This window comes from Littorina saxatilis, linkage group LG13 (genome assembly GCF_037325665.1).
Source record: "Littorina saxatilis isolate snail1 linkage group LG13, US_GU_Lsax_2.0, whole genome shotgun sequence".
Taxonomy (NCBI): Eukaryota; Metazoa; Mollusca; class Gastropoda; order Littorinimorpha; family Littorinidae; genus Littorina; species Littorina saxatilis.
This window is the reverse complement of record NC_090257.1, coordinates 28,640,255-28,661,449: the sequence shown is the minus strand read 5'-3', so window position 1 is coordinate 28,661,449 and position 21,195 is coordinate 28,640,255. Positions and strand designations below refer to the sequence as shown.

Below are 21,195 nucleotides of genomic sequence, written 5' to 3'. Positions count from 1 at the left end.
TGTGACGTTGACTTGTTTGGAATGAAACTGACAGTGTGGATGACGTGTCGATCTCTTAGCATGCTCACACCTCATCATGTGCTTTTCTTTCTTTCTCTCCACTTGCTTGCATTCCACGCTGGACTTGGCCATTCTCATTTGGATTCTGGATTCTCATTTGGTTCAATCTTCAAGTGGATCTCTCCAAACTCAGGTTCAGTGACAGTTCCAACTCGGGGTCGGACGGGACGGGTTACCGTGACCCCGGGTCGCCGGAATACGATGATTACCCGTTTATCCACGGTCGCCCCGTGATGGGCCCGTTCTGTTGCGCCACCTTCCCTCTGGCTCGAGGACTCGCGCGCACCATTAAGAGATTATGAAAGTTTCAAACTCTGAGCGTTGCGGCGCACGTTTGACGTGAGCTTTACTCTAAAATACTAATGACAGTGTCAAAGTAGGGGGACAGCCTCTGCCTTACGAAGTTTCTGATGTCTTTTGAGCGTTTGGACATAAAGAGATTGTGAAAGTTTCAAACATTTGATATGAACTTTTATTGTAAAATACTATTGGCATTGTCAAAGGAGGGGGACGGCCTCTGCCTTACCGCGACTTTCACATGTATTTTCAGCGTTTGGACATTCACAGATTATGAAAGTTTCAAACTCTGAGCGTTGCGGCTCACATTTGACATGAACTTTGCTATAAAATGTAATACTACTGGCAGTGTTGAAGTAAGGGGACGGCCTCTGCCTTACTTCGAATTTCACGTGTGTTTTCAGCGTTTGGACATTCACAGATAAAATTAGGGAACTGTACAGAAGGCATTCCTCGGAGCCAGATGTTTACTTCTAATTTAGGTCCCTGAGATCTCTGTTTTACTGATTGAAAGACTATAAGACACAAGATTAACCAATTCTCAGTGGTTTATACTGACAGTTTGGTACACTGGTACATACCCAATCATAAGACTGCCAAAAAATCTTACAAAATCAAAGAAACATCCGAAGTAAGCGCTCTAAATGAATGACTGTAATTGCATTAAGATTCTTACAAAATGAGGTCTTAAATGAAAGAACATTCAAATTGTGCTGGTTGACTTCCCGTTAATTGTATATATTAGTGCCATGTGTATTTGCTGCCTTCTATAATGGAAGCTGATTATTTGTCATATTTAAAAACATTTGCAGGGACCTCGAGAAAATTTTTTTAGGTTGGAAAAAATTGCTGAATTCTGATATTTTGTGAATTCCCCATGACATAATTATACCTAAGCTAGAACATAATATGGTCTTGTTCCAGTCAGGAGTTTTACTGAGTAAAATATGAGAAAATGTTTCACTTAAAAGCAAATAAGTGGAAACAATTAAGTTTGAATTCTGATTTGCTCAGTTTTGGTTGATCTTAGAATCTGTCAGTGACGGTAATAAATCTTGTTTCTTAAACAGTCAGCTTTAATAATATTGTGGATTTTTAGTTTTTAACTTCTGTGACTATCATGTTGTGTACATAGCTATTGTGAAATAATGTGTATCTGTTGTGAAGCCAAACAATAACATCTGTAAAACGATTGATTGGTTGAAGTTCATCCGTCAAACTCATTTAAATTGTGAGGTTTCTTTGTGCATAATCATGAGTGTAAAGTGTGTGTGTGTGTGTGTGTGTGTGTGTGTGTGTGTGTGTGTGTGTGTGTGTGTGTGTGTGTGTATGTGGGTGTATGTGTGTGTGAATTAGAATTATAGAGGGTGAGAGAGAGTGTTTGCATGTGTGTTCCTGTATATGTGTGTGTGAGAGAGAGAGAGAGAGAGAGAGAGAGAGAGAGAAAGAGAAAGAGAAAGAGAAAGAGAAAGAGAGAGAGAGAGAGAGAAAGAAAGAGAAAGAGAGAGAAAGAGGTTTGGCTGCTAATAGTACTAGGAGGAATTACCTGAGACTTTGTGTTGTGTATATATTATCTAAAAAAAAGGGAAAGGGTGAAAGAAACGAAGCACTCAATATGGGCCATACCATGTTACCCAGCACAGTGTGTGCGTTCAGATTGAGTTTTCTGAATAAAACAAGCTTTGCCAACCTCATTGACCTCTTCGGGTTTGAGCATTTTTTCTTCGTGTTGTGACAGTGTAGCGTCGCCATTTCATCCATTTTTGTTTCCGTTTGGCATTTAGGACTTTGATTTTTTATATTGACACTGGTGTCCCTCTTTCCACACTGTTCGGTTGAGTCTGGTTCAGTTTTGCAATTTGGTGAATTGTTTGACGTGGTATTGAGTTTTCTGTTTGAGTTTGGCTGTTCAGTCTGGTTTTTGCTTGTCATGTTTCATTGATGGACTGGTTTTTAGTAAGAATTTGATATTGTTCCTTTTTGTTCCTCTTTGGTGTTGTTTCTGATTTACAGCTGATAGTAATACTGTTTATTTTTGCCTGCTGAAGGCTCTAACACTAACAGCATCAGAGAATTGTGATTTTCAAAGAATGCATTTATCAAAGCTTAGTTGTACACACTTTAGTATTGGAAATAAATGATAGTGTATTAATGATCCTTCACTTGAAACATGTAGGATTGAGCCTAACTTGTGGGGAAATCAAGGAGAAAGTCGGCCATCTTACAACTTTGAGCTTTGCTCCACAAGTCTTGGAGAACAGAAAAGGCAAAGTAACTGCTCCAGAACACACACGTAAAATTCCACTCGTGCAAAAAAAACCAAAAAAACACACGAGTGTACGTGGGAGTTTCAGCCCACGAACGCAGAAGAAGAAGACTGCTCCAGAAGATCCTGATATTATGTATAAGAAACTACAAAAACCATTCTGCAGATGAATGGATCTTATGAGATCTGACAATTTATGCTCAGGTCTTTCATGAAGGGAGGGCCAAAGAAACCTGAAGGATGAGCTTATTGAATGGAGCATCAGTTATTATGACAACTCACAGTTGGCATTTATTCAGTACATGTTGTCGCATTTTGGGGCATCTGAGTAGCACATAATTATTACAATACACGATATTCATGAATAACTCTGTTGGGTTTGTATGGGGTGTGAAAGAGTAAATATTTCTCTTGGAAACATTGAGGCAAGCTTTTCCACGTGAAGTATCCATGTAATTGGCCAATCACTAGCGAACTGCATGGAGACCCCGTGTGGAGACACGCCCCTCGCTACTGATTGGCCTAGAAGGTCACATTAGAACGCTGCATTAGAGAAACACCCATACAGACCTGACAGGTATTTTGACATTCGTCTATTCAGTATTTATGTTTGTGCAGGTATCTCCAATTCAGTGTTATGTTGTCTCACCAGTATTGTTTCATCATTGTTAGCACTCTGTTTTGTGGAATTTATTGTTTTAGTTTGATGTTCAGCAAACTACATGTTATCTCTAGTTTATGTTGTGTTTGAATCTGCATTCCTGAGTACCCAACAGTTCCTACTAATTCACACACACAGAAAACGGGAATGTGCAAACCCAGATCTATATGCTCAGTCTTGTTTGTACAGACTAATGCATGCATGTATACGACTACACATATCTGTGCATGCATGCACACGCACGCACTCACGCTCACACAGACACGCACTCACGCACACACAAACATGCACTCACGCACGCACACATGCACACACACACACACACACACAGACACGCACTCACGCACACACAAACATGCACACACACGCATGTGCACACACACATGCGCACATGCACACACACACACACACACACACACACAAACATGCACACACACACAAACATGCTCACACAAACATGCACACATACACGCACACATGCAATGACACACACACAAACATGCACACATGCATGCGCACACACACATGCACACACATACACACACGCAATGACACACACATACACACACACACATACACATGCATGTGCACGTATACACACACACACACACACACACACACACACACACACATACACACACAGTTTTAAATGTCAACAGATTGAACGCATTTCTCTGTACATGGAGTATATTATTTGTCCCATCATTATCATGGAGTTCCTTTTTCTTTTTTTCCTTTTTGTGTATTGAAGATTGTGTGAACATTTTTAAAAAATTATTTTCGTGACTTGTGTAACTTTTGTTTAAACCTTACAATATGCAATTTGTGCAGTTTTTGAGTCACTTGAGAAAAAGTGACTCTATGTAATCGGTCAGTGTTAGTCTGTCCGGCCGGCCGTCCGGCCGGCCGTCCGTAGACACCACCTTAACGTTGGACTTTTCTCGGAAACTATCAAAGCGATCGGGCTCATATTTTGTTTAGTCGTGACCTCCAATGACCTCTACACTTTAACGATGGTTTCGTTGACCTTTGACCTTTTTCAAGGTCACAGGTCAGCGTCAAAGGAAAAATTAGACATTTTATATCTTTGACAAAGTTCATCGGATGTGATTGAAACTTTGTAGGATTATTCTTTACATCAAAGTATTTACATCTGTAGCCTTTTACGAACGTTATCAGAAAAACAAGGGAGATAACTAGCCTTTTCTGTTCGGCAACACACAACTTAACGTTGGGCTTTTCTCGGAAACTATAAAAGTGACCGGGCTCAAATTTTATGTGAACGTGACTCCCAGTGACCTCTACACTTTGACGTCTGCTTTGGTGACCTTTGACCTTTTTCAAGGTCACAGGTATGTCTTGAAGGAAAAAAATTGAAATATCATATCTCTGAAACTATTCATCGGATTTGATTCAAACTTTATAGGATTATTCTTTACATCAAATTATTTACATCTGTATTGTGTTGTGAATAGCAATTTCTTCCTGTCCATCTGATGCCTCATATAATATTCAGAACTGCGAAAGTGACTCGATCGAGCGTTTGCTCTTCTTGTTGATTTTAATTGTAATGCCATTAGTGATTCGCAATGGGTAGACACATAAGGTTGACACCTGAAAATGGTGTGCATAATAGGTATACTTCAAGTCTTCACATTTTTTGAGGGACAATTGATGGTACAGCAGCCCTTTTGTAATTCTTTTTCCATTCATGATTGATCCATCGTTGGTAGAATATAATCTCAGATGAATTACAGAGCTTTCGATTATTGGCCATCACATCAGCAGATTGCATAAAAATGAACATTTTGTTTTTACTTTCATTTTTATTTGTTTTTATAATCTATTTCAATTCTTTTCTATTGATTTATTTATCACATTTATATTTATGTTGTTGAAACAACTTTGCTATTTACCAATGAGTACAGCTGGTACATCTTATTTCTTTTAATTTTTAATGTTGTTAAAAAAAGACAACTTTGCTATACAGTTAACCCCCCCACCCCCCCTTTAGCGACCTCCTAAAATCTGAGAAAATCAGGTCTGAAAAAGGAGAGAGTCTTAAAATAGGGTTAAATATACAGAGAGTATGAACAGAATATCTGTTAAAATAAAGTCTTAAAAGAGAGGACGTCTTAGATTCACCTACCGCGGGTTAGGGGGAAGAATTTACCCGATGCTCCCCAGCATGTCGTAAGAGGCGACTAACGGATTCTGTTTCTCCTTTTACCCTTGTTAAGTGTTTCTTGTATAGAATATAGTCAATGTTTGTAAAAATTTTAGTCAAGCAGTATGTAAGAAATGTTAAGTCCTTTGTACTGGAAACTTGCATTCTCCCAGTAAGGTATTGTACCACGTTGCAAGCCCCTGGAGCAATTTTTTTATTAGTGCTTTTGTGAACAAGAAACAATTAACAAGTGGCTCTATCCCATCCCCCCCTTTCCCCGTCGCGATATAACCTTGAACGGTTGAAAACGACGTTAAACACCAAATAAAGAAAGAAAGATAGTCTTAGATTGAGGGGTCTTAAAGGGGGGGGGGGGGGGGGGGGGGAGTAAATCCACTGTAGTTGGTTATGTGTGGAGCTTGATGTTGTGTTTGCTTGCTGTGGCTTATCAGTGTTTATTTCTGTCTGGTGTGGGTTGCACAGCCATCTTAAATCACCCCAGCTGCCTGGTGCCTGAAGATGAGAAGATTCTCAATGCTGACGCTGATGACCTGGGAGAGAAGTAAGTCAAATATTTCGCTATCTTTTTTTATGTGTATGTCGTTGCTACAGTGGTACATGGTACCTGCGATGAAAGGACACCCTTGGGACCTGTTAAACGTGTCCCTACATTGCAGGTGGCCTGTCATGACAGGTATATGTTGGTCAAGGTAATAGACAAAGGGACTTCAGAAGATGTTCTTTCACGGGAGGTGTCCACTCATCAGAGGGGCCTCACATTGCAGGTAGCACTGTACTAGTGTAAACCAGTCCTTATCCCCTAGGCACTAAAGAGGAAGATTAGTCTTATAAATGAGGTCACATTTATTGAAATGGTGTGTGTGTGTGTGTGTGTGCCCGCATGCTTGCATGCATTTATACGTGCGTGAGAGACAGAGACAGAGACAGAGTGAGAGACAAAGAGACAGAGACAGAGTGAGAGACAAAGAGACAGAGAGAGAGTGAGAGACAAAGAGACAGAGACAGAGTGAGAGACAAAGAGACAGAGACAGAGTGAGAGACAAAGAGACAGAGACAGAGTGAGGGACAAAGAGACAGAGAGAGAGAGAGCACACAGTTTGAAGGGCACTGATCTGTACTTTGTTGTGTTGGAATGTATTGCAGGCATGGGAATTGCCCGCGGAAAGGCAAATTTCCGCCGAATTTTTTTTTGTTCCGCCGAAAAAGCAAAAGTGTCCGCCGAAAAAATAAATTGGGGAGGCAAAAATGGTTCTTAAAACTGAATATAATGGCAAACTTGGAGCTAAGATGACACCAAATTACACCAGTTGGGTTCTTTGGAGAAAAAAAAATTCCGCCCAAAATGCCCCCAAACCCCCCTAGCAGGGCTAGGCGCTTCGCGCCGTCGACTTTGCTATTACTTACAAATGTTCAGCCTTTTTTACTTTTTTCAATTCCCATGCCTGGTATTGCTAATGTATCCCACGCCAGGAAATATTCCTAGTGTACTGAATATGGTGTTTGTCTACATTTTGTTTATCACTTTATTGTCTTTAGTCTAGAAGTCTCAATCAGCTAGGTCTTGAAAGGGGGAAGTGTTAAATCCGGGATTCTTAAAAGGGGGGGGGGGGGGGGGGGGTCCCACTGACTATTAAGTAACAAAATGAAAAGCAAAAGAAGCATTCATATTTGGTAAAGCTCAGAGACTGATGAGCGTAACGTCATCTCTTGCAGAACGCTGGTGGACACGGTCTACTCACTGAAGGATAAAGTGCGGCAACTGGAACAGGTAATGTTAATTTTCCTTTATTGACTTTAGTGATACCACATGTTTTGAAGATGTAAAACTGTATCTTCACTAGCCAACAGGATGCCTATTGTTTAGTTCAGCTGATTCAATTTTTGGTGAAGATGTTGGGTTGCAGGAAAAAACAGGATGTGCATTGTTTTCGCTACACTGCTTTACTTTTAGGTGAGGATTTTGAGCCTGTAGGTTAATGAAGAGATTTGAGGATAACGGTCGCTTGTTCATTACTTCTTCTTCTTCTTCTTCATTCATGGGCTTAGACTCCCATGTTCACTCATGTTTTTAGCATGAGTGGATTTTTTACGTGTATGACTGTACGCTGATTTCGGGGGAGGCATGCTGGGTATTTTCGTGTTTCTATAACCTACCGAACTCTGACATGGATTACAGGATCTTTTCCGTGCGCACTTGGTCTTGTGCTTGCGTGTACACACGAAGGGGGTTAAGTCACTAGCAGGTCTGCACATAAGTTGACCTGGGAGATCGAAAAAAACTCCACTCTTAACCCACCAGGCGGCAGTGACCGGGATTCGAACTTACGACCTCCCGATTAGGAGGCCGATGTCTTACCACCACGCCACTGCACCTGTTCATTACAATGCTTGTTATTCTCTCAGTTGCCAGTTGCATAACTCAGACTTACTTTTGTTGCACAGTAATGTCATATGCATTTAGAGGGATTACCTACCTCTGTTTCTCATGATTGTAGGTTTTATGCCTTTTGTTTAAGTTAAGCAGATTTAATTTTAACTGAGGAATTTGACGCTGCTGGGTTACATAAACAGAAGAAACCGTCTTTGTAATGATCTGAACTTAATCTACGCCAGCCTATGGAAAACCTTTTATGCGTGTGTGTGTGTGTGTGTGTGTGTGTGTGCGTGTGTGTTTGTGTGTGTGTGTTTGTGTGTGTGTGTGTGTGCATGCTCGCGTGTGTGTGTGTGTGCATGTGTATGTATGTATGTACATACATACGCATGGGTATGCACGGGTATGTGTGTGTGTGGGTGTGTGTGTGCGTGGAGTGCATGAGACTGTTTGACATGTAGGTGATGATGTTCAACCTGTCTGTTACAGGAACAGAAGTTAATACGCCGTGACCTTGAGGAGGAACGTCGGGCCAGAGTTCAGCTGGAAGCCGCCTTCCGACACACCACCGCCGCGGCTGCCGCTCGCTTCCCGGCCTCTGCCGCCGCGGCTGCTGCTATCGACAACACGGGCGCCACCTGACAATTACCCCTGCCTCTGCGCCCCATCAAGCCTTCCCTCACGCCTCACGCCCCGCGCTTCCACCACGCCTGAGGCCAGGACACGGACGCAGACTGGCACTGACATTCTGAGACTTTACCTTGTGCCCCGCTCTTTAAATTTCCTTTTCTGAGGACAGGAACTGTACAGACGGATGCCTGAATCTTACAGACAGATGCCAAATGCTGAATCAAGATGGATGCCTGTCTCTGATTTCATACAGACAGATGCCGGATGCTGAGTTCTGAGTGCAAGCCTGTGCTAGGGCATGTCGCTGGCTTAGAATCCAGAAACCTCAGACTCCGAGTATTTTTGAGAACCTTTGCGTAGGGCACATGGTGACCGTTCTTTGAACATGGAAAATACCTGTAGGGCACATAATATTTCCGAGAACTTGGAAAGATACCCATGGGGCCTATGGCATTTGCGAGAACAAAAAAACCCCATCAGGTACGTGGTATCTTGAGAGGTTCAAGTGTGTGACATTTTTAACGGTGACTAAATCCCACAGACTGGATAGTGAGTATTTCTTTCAAGGTACAAAGTCCACACAATAGACTGTCCAACAACCAAGGTGCTTCAGTTCTTGCTTTCTGGCAGGGGGGTCTGCAGAGAAACCTTGAAATATCCATTAGTCATTACAGCTGTGTGTGTGTGGCAGATCTCACTTGTGCCTGCGAGTTGTGACTCGACTGTCTAAACATTTGGCTTGGACTGGCATCTCGTGGCTCCAGTTACTATGCTGGAGTTAGCACACCGAATTCCCAGGCGCTGTTGGAGACAGTTTTTAAATATCATCACCTGTATTATAAGCAGTCCATTGAGGAGAATGACATGCAAGCCAAGTCTTCCTGGTAAAACTTTTGTTGTAGGCAGAATATGACAGCGTGAAGAATCCAGAATGCAGGGTCATCGTCATTGTTACGTTTGGTGGACTTGAAAGTGTATAGCGGTTGGTGCAATTCACTTTTGTGAAGACGATGCTGTTGAATTGAATCCAGATTCATGCCCGGCAATTTTGTTGATGGACATTGAATTGAATCCTGACTCAAGCCTGGCATTGGTGGCATGAGGGCAGGCATTTTGGGCAGATATCATCACTTTGGAAGTCAAGTGACAAACGGAAAAGGTGCAGAGTCAAAGAACCAAGCAAGTTGTTCTTTGGTTGTTTAGTGTGTTTGTGTGTGTGTATGTGTCACGCTGTGTGCGTGTGTCTCTTGCATGTATATGTGTGTGTGTGCGTGTGATTGTGTGTGTGTGATTGTGTGTGTGTGTGTCACGCTGTGTGCGTGTGTCTCTTGCATACATGTATGTGTGTGTGTGTGTGTGTGATTGTGTGTGTGTGTGATTGTGTATGTGTCACGCTGTGTGCGTGTGTCTCTTGCATGTATGTGTGTGTGTGTGCGTGTGATTGTGTGTGTGTGTGATTGTGTATGTGTCACGCTGTGTGCGTGTGTCTCTTGCATGTATGTGTGTGTGTGTGCGTGTGATTGTGTGTGTGTGTATGTGTCACGCTGTGTGCGTGTGTCTCTTGCATGTATGTGTGTGTGTGTGCGTGTGATTGTGTGTGTGTGTATGTGTCACGCTGTGTGCGTGTGTCTCTTGCATGTATGTGTGTGTGTGTGCGTGTGATTGTGTTTGTGTGTGTGTATGTGTCACGCTGTGTGCGTGTGTCTCTTGCATGTATGTGTGTGTGTGTGCGTGTGATTGTGTTTGTGTGTGTGTATGTGTCACGCTGTGTGCGTGTGTCTCTTGCATGTATGTGTGTGTGTGTGCGTGTGATTGTGTGTGTGTGTGTGTGTATGTGTCACGCTGTGTGCGTGTGTCTCTTGCATGTATGTGTGTGTGTGTGCGTGTGATTGTGTGTGTGTGTGATTGTGTATGTGTCACGCTGTGTGCGTGTGTCTCTTGCATGTATGTGTGTGTGTGTGCGTGTGATTGTGTGTGTGTGTGTATGTGTCACGCTGTGTGCGTGTGTCTCTTGCATGTATGTGTGTGTGCGTGTGTGCGTGTGTGTGTGATTGTGTGTGTGTGTGTGTGTGCGTGTGATTGTGTGTGTGTGATTTTTTTTTATTTGTTACTTTTCTTTTCTTGAGCAGATTCTGATGTTGATCATGCAAACAGGTACAATGTTAACTTAGTGCAAGCATCGACTTTGTTCTGTACATTTTTCTCACTCTAGACGCTGTGATTTACAGGCAGTATTAGTCTGTGTTTAGAATTAAGGGCTTGATGAAGTTACAGTGGCATTTTGCTGCCAAGAACGGCAGATCTACTTAAACTGCTTTCCGTTTGTCAAAATGTGGATGTGTAAAGAGAAGTCATGTTCAGTAAGCAGTGACTGTGCCGCTTTTATATGAAGTTTTTAGTTGGTCTTGCAGCCAGTTTTCTCTTTGTCTTGTTAATGTAAAAAACAAAACAAAAACAGTCGAGAAATATAATAATGTTGGAAAGTTGTGAGATTTGTACAGAGGATAGCTGATTTATTTGATTGATTGAAGTTTTGAGCTTATTAGAGATTGTATTTGTTCAAAAGCTTCATCTGTTTCCTTGCATGGCTAAGACAGATTATTAGTATCACGTGTCATCACTTCACATCACTAATGCTCTTACTGGCCATGTGAGGCCGATTATTGGTGAAAATGAAAGCCATTTTGAATGTTTTCAATCCATGGTATACATGTATGTCTCTGTGTACAACTAAAGGGAGATTACCTCAGCAAGGGACACAACAAGTAACAATACCCACCGGAGTTATGTTTCCTGCACGCCACTGTATAAATTAAAAATTACATGTATGTGTAAGTTATTTCAAAGGGATCGTCTGTGCTGTGAATCTGGTATTTCAGACTGTTCAGCTTCTGCCAGGGATGATCTTCTTCCAGATCATATTTAAATATGTTTTTTTTATAATTTTTGTGTTTGGCTTGATTTTTTTTGGGTTTGTCACTTTGTGAGCTGGCTACAAATGAATTTGATTGTGTACAAGCTGAGATTGTTCGAGAAAATGAGATGAAAATTATGCAGTGTAAATATGGAGTGAAAAAATGAGGCAGATTTTGTAGTGTAAATAAGGAGTGATATGTTTGCAATTAGTATACTGTTGAACGTTTACATGTGAGGAGGCTCAGTTTGTTCCTGTAAATAGGATTTACACAGCGAAGTCTTTACACAGCTCTTTAAATTGAGGTTTTTGAACATCCTTGTGATTACTACTTTACTAGAATTCCTCCTCCCCCCTGGCATAACGTGTTTTGAACAAAGCCTTTTCGTTGTGTGTTTGTCACTTGTGATTTGTGAAAGACTGTGAAAATCAAATCCGAGGCGATTTTGTTAGGAATGTTTTCATCAGGTGTCTGTTGTTCATTGTCAATTACATGCTTGCAAGTTCACGCTTTGTGTGTGTGCGTTAGTGTATGTATGTGAAAATGTGTGTTGGTGTATGTGTGTGAATGATGATGTATGTTAAATGCATGGACGTGAACATGATTGTGTATGTATGCATGCAAGCACAACTCTGTTTGTGAGTGTGAGTGTGTGTTGGGGTGTGTGTGTTGGAGTGTGTGTATGTTCAAGTGTGTGTGTGTTCGAGTGTATGTGTGCTCAAGTGTATGTGTGTTTGATTGTTTGAGTGTATGTGTGTTCGTTTGTTTGAGTGTATGTGTGTTCGAGTGTGTTTGTGTAAGCAGTGTCATACTCTTACCTACACAAAAACAAAAAAGACACATCAGCAACACAACAATGTCATTGCATCATGGGCCCCGAGAAATCGGGCCGATTTATTCATCATCTTAACATCTTAATAAACAAACAAAAGAAGACGATCATATTTGAAATAAATTACTGCCAACATGGGTGAAGTGACTGGCATGGAGAGAGAGGTGGAGGCTGGGGGAGTACAGTACACTGAGAAATATAAATGCTGGTATAAGCTTCCACTGGGCACAAGCAGCTGACTGTACAGTGGAATTCCCCTTTTAAGACCACCACAAATCTGAAATATTCAGGTCTTAAAAAGGAGGAGTCTTAATTAAAATGGGGGTAATTTTACAGAGGTTATGAACAGAAAGTCTGAGAAAACAGGGTCTTATAAAGGAGGGAGTCTTAAATTGGGGGGTCTTAAAAGGGGGGTTCCACTGTACAAAGAAATGACAAATGAGTGCTGAACAGAGACAGAAAGAGAAAGGGAGAGAGAGAAGGAGATAGAGAAAGAGAGAGAGAAGGAGACAGAGAGAGAGAGGAGACGGAGAAAGAGAGAGAGAAGGAGACAGAGAGAGAGAGGAGACACAGAGAAAGAGAGAAGGAGAGGGAGAGAAGGAGACACAGAGAAAGAGAGAGAAGGAGACAGAGAAAGAGAGAGAAAAGGAGACAGAGAAAGAGAGAGAGGAGACAGAGAAAGAGAGAGAGGAGACAGAGAAAGAGAGAGAGAAGGAGACAGAGAAATTGTTTGTTTATTTGTTGCTTAACGTCCAGCCGACTACGTAGAGCCATATCAGGACGAGGAAGGGGGGGATGAAGGGGGCCACTTGTCAAGCGATTCCTGTTTACAAATGCACTAACCCATTACTTGTGTCCCAGCAGGCTTTAGTAAAACTAAATTAATACCTACTGGAAGATTACCAGTTTCCAGTATGTTAAAATAGGCTTAACCTATCTACTGCTGGGCTTACATCAGAACACTAACAGATTAAACTATACATGAATCGCGAGACAAGCGGCAAGAGAAGAGATTTTTTGGAAAAAATACAGGTGAATGAGCAAGAAGGCAGAAAAAAGAAAAGAATTCATGAAGAAAAAGAGAGCATGACCGGAAAGAGGAACCAAAAATCTACCTAACAGCAAACTAGAAAGCTCCTGCGGTTCCAAAAACAGGAGGGGCTTTTAATTTCATAACCGCAGTGCCCCACTGCGGGAGGAGACAGAGAAAGAGAGAGAGAAGGAGACAGAAAGAGAGAGAAGGAGACAGAAAGAGAGAGAAGGAGACAGAGAAAGAGAGAGAGAAGACAGAGAAAGAGAGAGAGAAGGAGACACAGAGAGAGAGAGAGAGAAGGAGACAGAGAAAGAGAGAGAGGAGACAGAGAAAGAGAGAGAGAAGGAGACAGAGAAAGAGAGGGAGAGAAGGAGACAGAGAAAGAGAGAGGAGACAGAGAAAGAGAGAGAGAAGGAGACACAGAGAAAGAGAGGGAGAAGGAGACAGAGAAAGAGAGAGAGGGAAAAGCAGAAAGAAGCCCCAGCCTAGGTAGGAGATGTCTGGGAGCACCACCGTACGGAGGGGTTCAGCAGGCATCGCAGGAAAAAGAAAGAGGGACATCGTTCTGGGGCTGGCAAGGCAGATGCCAGGCAGCAACAGTTGTCTCTATACTGACCCCACATCTTTAACTCCAAGCTACCAATCTCAAGGGTCACTTTCTCACCATCCTTGAGGAAAGCTTACTTATAGCTAGCGACTGACAATCAATTGTGTGCTCAAGAAATGAATTGTTAACAACAGACTTGGTACTAGAAACTGTATCACGTTTAAAAAAAGCTTGCCTCAGTTAAAACTCAATTCACTGGTGCATCGAAGCAGACGGTTGCCAGAATTTGCAAGCTATTTTGAAATTAGTGACATTACACAAGACCAGAATATTCGACTGGAGAGTGACCTGTTTCCGTAATAAAAGAATGATTGCCATTAAAATCAAAATCATCACTGACTTCAACACTTCCCATACCCAGACAAAGTTACCCACCAAATTTGAATAACTACCCACAATGACATTAGCCTGTCAAACCACACACACAGTTGGAACAACCGGCTAAAAGCTGTTTTAAAACGTCACGCAGTGCTGCAAGATTGAACAAAGTGTCATTGACCAAACGGGTCTAAACACAGTATTTACGGATAACCTGTAATTTGCGTGTTCTTTGAGTCTGGAAAAACATTTACCGACTGCAAAATGCATGAGTTGGTGAAGTATTCATGAAGAAGCTGTTTGGTTCAAATGGAACGATGGACCCTGTTTTGTCGACTAACATCAATACATTTTGTTGAGTTGCGCACTGCGAGTCAAGAACACAAATGTAACTGCATGAAAACAATGGTTTGAAGTGCAACACACACTGACCTGATCACGAAAGCATCATTGTACATTTTCATTTCACATGATTCATAAACGAGCACATTTTTCTACATTCAAAACAGAAGATAAGAGCCCGTTCAATGCTATAAACATACAAAATTATGGTCACGATGCAACATGAAAGATTTAAGTAATGTCCACGGTCATTTATAATGACAGTAGCACAGAGAAAATGCATGTGTATTTTCTTCAACACACGCAGCATTGCTGCAATACACACAAAACAATCAGCACAAATTAGGATGCAGGGCAAACGTCTTCATTCACAAGGTACAGTGGAACCCCCCTTTTAAGACCCTTCAAATGAAAACTCCCTCCCTTTCAAGCGTTACCCTCTTTTTCAGTCACTTTCTGTTCATAGCCTATGTCAGTTTACCCCTGTTTTCAGACTCCCTCTTCATTTAGACCCCACTGTTTCAGATTTTTGGAGGTCTTAAAAGGGGGGTTCCACTGTATCAAGTTAAATATCTGCTACATGTTGGTAGGTGCACATATTTAATTAATTACATCACCATTTTGTTTGTAGCAATCAGGTTCACTGAGCTAGCTTTTACGCCAGAAATATTGCTATCCGTTTTTGTGTGATTTGTACGACAGATTGACTAGGAGCAGGAGTGAGTTCAGTTTACATGTCTAACAACTAGCATATCATTATATAAACATAATTGTTTATTTCAGAGTTGTGAACGCTAAAGCCTAGGCAGACATATGCTCGTTGATAAGTGGAGAACTAAAGGTTTGCTTTGAGCAGATCGTGTGCTTTAGTGCAGCGCAGTGGTCTGAAAAACGTCACCTAAAAAAACCAACGTTTAAAACTGGAAATACTATGTGATCCAAAACAATACAATAACAGTAGTCTCACTTGGCAAAACACCTCTAAATTTGAGATCTTAACCCAAAGAACATTTTTGAATACTAAAAAGTCATCCAACCCCAAATTAAAGCAAATAAGTCTCACGAGGCAATGAACTACAAAACACAGCTGTGCAGATCTTAGCATGTTGTTGTGTTGGCATTTCAGTAACATATTGCATCAAACTAGTCCTCAAATAGAATTTGAAACTCAATAATTGGTTAATCAATTTGAAAGCTGTCTGATAATTGCTTGTTAATCTGGTGATCTATAATTTTGAAACTACCGTGTCACAAATAATGCCAACCACACCAACAGACCATTGGGAGATTCTGATATATATATATAAAAATAAAAAACAAATAAGAATTTAAAGAAAAAAGCCACATGCCAAAGCATTGATACGGATTGTACACTGTACAAGTAACAAATACGATTCCATTGATGCATACAATGAATGTAGATTGGAATAAATAATGGTAATGGCTAACTAGTCACTGTAGTTCATGGGGCATGAGGAACATGGCATGACGGTGACACAGTTCAGGGCGTGACAGTATTTGGACACGCATAAATCTGGTGGAATAATCAACACAGTTCCGTTAATGAAGACACAGTCTTAATACGCCTAATTCACATTAACTGCATGCAGCCTCTTTTCGTTTGACTTTAACCAGCATTCACTATTAACCTTTTGACAGTGCAGGAAACATATATACATCCTGCATACTGTCAATCATTCTACCGTCCACTGATTTTCTGTTGTGGTGACACATGATAAGGTTGGGACTTTTATTTGTTCGTTTTGACTTTCCTTGAACAGGAAATTTCACACAACCATAACCAGACATAAAGGCATTGCAAATTAACCCCTCTCTCCAGTGGTTCAAATTTAATTTCTTACTTATCAATACAGTGGAACTCCCAATTGAAGACTACCCCTATTCTAAAGGCACAGTACGCCTTCTGTAAACCATCACAGATACTGTCAGGCTTTTACACACAGTACAAACACCCTTCCATTTGAACGCTCACCGAACGGGAACATCCTATGTGCCCTACGTAAAGAGCGAGCAATTTTCAAAGAATTAATTTTGCGGATTGTCTGATAACAAAATCGGACCGTGGTGCGTTTTGGCGCTAGACCTAACTTTTAAAATCTAAATAATAAATTGACAGCTTGTTACACAAACATTCTTAAATCATAAAAGAATTCTTTTTTCATCAAGACAAGATCAGTACAATTCAAAGTTTGAAAAAAGAAAAGCCAGGAAGCAGGGTCACGCAAGGTCGTGGTTCTCGTAGCAGACGACGGTTTATGCCTATCGCCAGTTCCTCTGAACAGTCAAAAGCCATCGCTAGAGTTCTTGTGAATCACAGCCGTTTGTTTCGTTTAGATTCAGAGGTACATAATAACGTGCTATTGCAGATAAGCTTACAGCGAGTCGCATTCAAATTACAAACTGACGACTACATTGTGAAACAAGAAGAGCAAACGCTCGATCGAGTCACTTTCGCAGTTCTGAATATTATATGAGGCATCAGATGGACAGGAAGAAATTGCTATTCACAACACAATGAGTCACGTTCACATAAAATTTGAGCCCGGTCACTTTTATAGTTTCCGAGAAAAGCCCAACGTTAAGTTGTGTGTTGCCGAACAGAAAAGGCTAGTTATCTCCCTTGTTTTTCTGATAACGTTCGTAAAAGGCTACAGATGTAAATACTTTGATGTAAAGAATAATCCTACAAAGTTTCAATCACATCCGATGAACTTTGTCAAAGATATAAAATGTCTAATTTTTCCTTTGACGCTGACCTGTGACCTTGAAAAAGGTCAAAGGTCAACGAAACCATCGTTAAAGTGTAGAGGTCATTGGAGGTCACGACTAAACAAAATATGAGCCCGATCGCTTTGATAGTTTCCGAGAAAAGTCCAACGTTAAGGTGGTGTCTACGGACGGCCGGCCGGCCGGCCGGCCGGCCGGACAGACTAACACTGACCGATTACATAGAGTCACTTTTTCTCAAGTGACTCAAAAAGGAAACTGGATCACACGGGTTCACAATGGCTCAGGGGTAAGATAAACCACGCAAAAATAAATTCTTTGAAAATTGCTCGCTCTTTACGGAGGGCACCTGAGGATGTTCTCAAGCGGTGAGTGTTTAAATGAAAGGGTGTTTGTACTGTGTGTAAAAGCCAGACAGTATCTGTGATGGTTTACAGGAGGCTTACAGTATTGCCAAGCTTTTTAAATTTACCTCCATTTTAAGACTCCCTCCTTCTAAAGACCTGATTTTCTCTGATATTTAAAGTCTTAAGGTCTAGGTTCCACTGCACCATTTTTTCTTTTCTTTTTTCCTATCCGTTTCTGGTACTCTCCGATTTGAAAAGGGATAAGATCTGTTGAATCCATAATCATGGCAGCTACATTTCAATCATTGAGCGCCCCACTTGACAGCTTTTAGCTACTACGCACTTGTGAGCAACACTTTCTTTCTTTATTTGGTGTTTAACGTCGTTTTCAACCGTTCAAGGTTATATCGCGACGGGGAAAGGGGGGAGATGGGATAGAGCCACTTGTTAATTGTTTCTTGTTCACAAAAGCACTAATAAAAAAATTGCTCCAGGGGCTTGCAACGTAGTACAATATATGACCTTACTGGGAGAATGCAAGTTTCCAGTACAAAGGACTTAACATTTCTTACATACTGCTTGACTAAAATCTTGACAAACATTGACTATATTCTATACAAGAAACACTTAACAAGGGTAAAAGGAGAAACAGAATCCGTTAGTCGCCTCTTACGACATGATGGGGAGCATCGGGTAAATTCTTCCCCCTAACCCGCGGGGGGGCGTGAGCAACACTAAACATCTGACATATTCCACATCATGAATTTAACATGGATAGTACACATTTAGACAGTAGATAATTTTCATCATACTTAATTAATCAAATCTTCAGGGACACACAGATGGATACCAATATTGTAAAAATACTCTGAATACAGACTGTACTATCAACAATGCAAAAATAATCATGATGATGAATAATGGTTTGAAATAAATGGGTTGCTCAACTTCCTATCTAAAGTATACAATGAATACATTTTCACATTCAATGGTTTACCAACAGACCGGATTTTGCTTCACATGATCAATATTGAATGTACAAACGTCTAAAATGTACAAATGTCACCCGTTCTCTCTCTCTCTCTCTCTCCCTCTCTCTCTCATGTGTACATTCAAATGGTCTGCAGTTGTTCAAGAAGGAAACAAACTAGTCTCAGATAACTATATAATTCAAGAAATTAACATCCTGTCCATTAGGTATCTGGCCAGAGAAATATGTTAGTTAAACCCTCCTCCCCCACCCCCTAAAGAAACAAAATTTAAAACTTGAGCTACAGTGCTTCGTGTGAAGATATCCTATTTTTCTGAAATGTAGTAGCGTTTTCTTTTTCCTAAGACAGAAATCAACAGAAACAAACGGTGAGATCTTCATCTTTATCACACAGTTTTCTCTTTTATCTGAACCAACTCTTATTTCAATTTTGAAGCCTAAGTAACTCACTGAGTCATTAGAAGTTGAACTGAAGCGAAAACCCTAATGCAACTTAAACAGTGCACAATTCTTTTTAACAAAATCTTACAGGAGCACACCGACAAAATGCTATTGCGCAAACAATAATCAGTGAAGACAAAATGTTGAATAAGATGTACGTAACAGCAGCCTCATGGAAACATCACACTTTTAAACACACGCACATGTTTAAAGACACACATGCACACACACACACAAACTCACTTACACAAACTTCCTTATGTGCACACAAAACACACAAACCTGTCACTTTTTATCTGACATACACATAACTGCCATTTCTTTTCGTAAGTCAAAAGTATATCAGGGACACATACAACCCTCCTCTCATCAGGCCCGTCCCCCCCCCTCCATCACTCCCCCAAAAAACTTTCACACCCCTTTCTTTCTTTCTTTATTTGGTGTTTAACGTCGTTTTCAACCACGAAGGTTATATCGCGACGGGGAAAGGGGGGAGATGGGATAGAGCCACTTGTCAATTGTTTCTTGTTCACAAAAGCACTAATCAAAAATTTGCTCCAGGGGCTTGCAACGTAGTACAATATATTACCTTACTGGAAGAATGCAAGTTTCCAGTACAAAGGACTTAACATTTCTTCCATACTGCTTGACTAAAATCTTTACAAACATTGACTATATTCAATACAAGAAACACTTACTTAACAAGGGTAAAAGGAGAAACAGAATCCGTTAGTCGCCTCTTACGACATGCTGGGGAGCATCGGGTAAATTCTTCCCCCTAACCCGCGGGGGGATTTCACACCCCTTCAAACTATACACAAAGCTAACGCCAGTATGCCACAGTGCAATTAATGCATATTAAAAATTAAACAATTACAGTCATGATAAAGCATTGATTAAGCATTGTAAGCAAAGCAACTGTACTGTACATATGGGCACCAAATGAAATCAGCAACTCCTTGTTCTGTTTGTTGTGTCATCCGCACATAGCATTTACACCAACATGTCATCCGCACATAGCATTTACACCAACATGTCATCCGCCCATAGCATTTACATCAATGTGTCATCTGCACATTGCATTTACACCAACATGTCATCCGCACATAGCATTTACACCAACATGTCATCCGCACATAGCATTTACACCAACATGTCATTTGCCCATAGCATTTACACCAATGTGTCATCTGCACATAGCATTTACACCAATGTGTCATCTGCACATTGCATTTACACCTATGTGTCATACGAAACATAGCTTTTACACCATTGTCATCCGCACATAGCATTTACACCGTTGTCATCCGCACATAACATGCACACCACTGTGTCATTCACACATAACATGCACACCATTGTCATCCGCACATAACATGTACACAAATGTGTCATCTGCACATAACAAGTATGCACTTGTGTCATTCACACACAACATTTACACACACATCTGGAAGACAAGCAAGCTACCAAAGTATGGATCTATCTACAAAGAGAAATGAAGGTGATGGCTGAGGATGGTGGGGGTGGGCTGAGGATGGTGGGGGTGGGCTGAGGATGGTGGGGGTGGGCTGGATTTGAAGAAGATGAAAGAAAGAAGACACAAGACAGATATGTACTGGAACATGCGTTTTTGCTAAGTATTGCTTATCTGCCCCCTCCCCCCCCCCTCCCTCCCCCTCCCCCCTTTAAAAAAAAATCCTTGCCACATTCATTGGCAGTCAAAACTTTAGCCTTGTTTCCTTCCCTCCTGGGATAAAATAAACGTCCTTTCAGTTACTTTCTTTTTTTCTCCATTATTTTTACTAATGCTGTTGATGTCTACATTTAGAGTGCTATACTTCCCTTTGTTTCTTAAGATCCTGAAACATTTCTGGGCCAAGAATGTCTGAGATACTGCACCGTTTCATCCCTAATGGCGAGACAGCTTCACAGAAAAGGAGGAGAGATACAGCTGTACAAAAGATCAGGAGTTAAAGGCACACTCCGTCTCGTGTAAATTGTTCACCTCACCCTTTCAGATCAAGGATTTTACATGAGATAGGATCTAGGACCATACATCTCCACTTGGACATAGACCAAAAATCAACACCCCGGGTGCTTGGTGCAGTGAGTTGGAATTTTGTTAATGAATCAATTTCATTAAAA

At 41.1% G+C, this 21,195-nt stretch overlaps 1 protein-coding gene and 1 long non-coding RNA gene across 7 annotated transcripts in view; both read left to right on the top strand.

Annotated features, from left to right (window-relative positions):
* Positions 1–11,895, top strand: part of LOC138945450 (rho guanine nucleotide exchange factor 7-like) — an 88,935-nt gene extending 77,040 nt beyond the window's left edge. For 4 of the 6 annotated variants that reach the window (XM_070316877.1, XM_070316875.1, XM_070316876.1 and 1 more), the window contains 3 exons: positions 5,935–6,013; positions 7,186–7,240; positions 8,333–11,895. In XM_070316877.1, coding sequence (XP_070172978.1) covers positions 5,935–6,013; positions 7,186–7,240; positions 8,333–8,485 — 287 coding nt within the window. In that variant the 3' untranslated portion in view covers positions 8,486–11,895. Of the gene's footprint in view, positions 1–174; positions 2,052–5,934; positions 6,014–7,185; positions 7,241–8,332 lie in introns of those variants that run through there. The other 2 variants (XM_070316879.1, XM_070316878.1) reach the window with 1 other exon arrangement.
* Positions 1–21,195, top strand: part of LOC138945457 (uncharacterized) — a 350,740-nt gene that overhangs the window by 274,080 nt on the left and 55,465 nt on the right. The gene's annotated exons all lie outside the window — the stretch shown is intronic.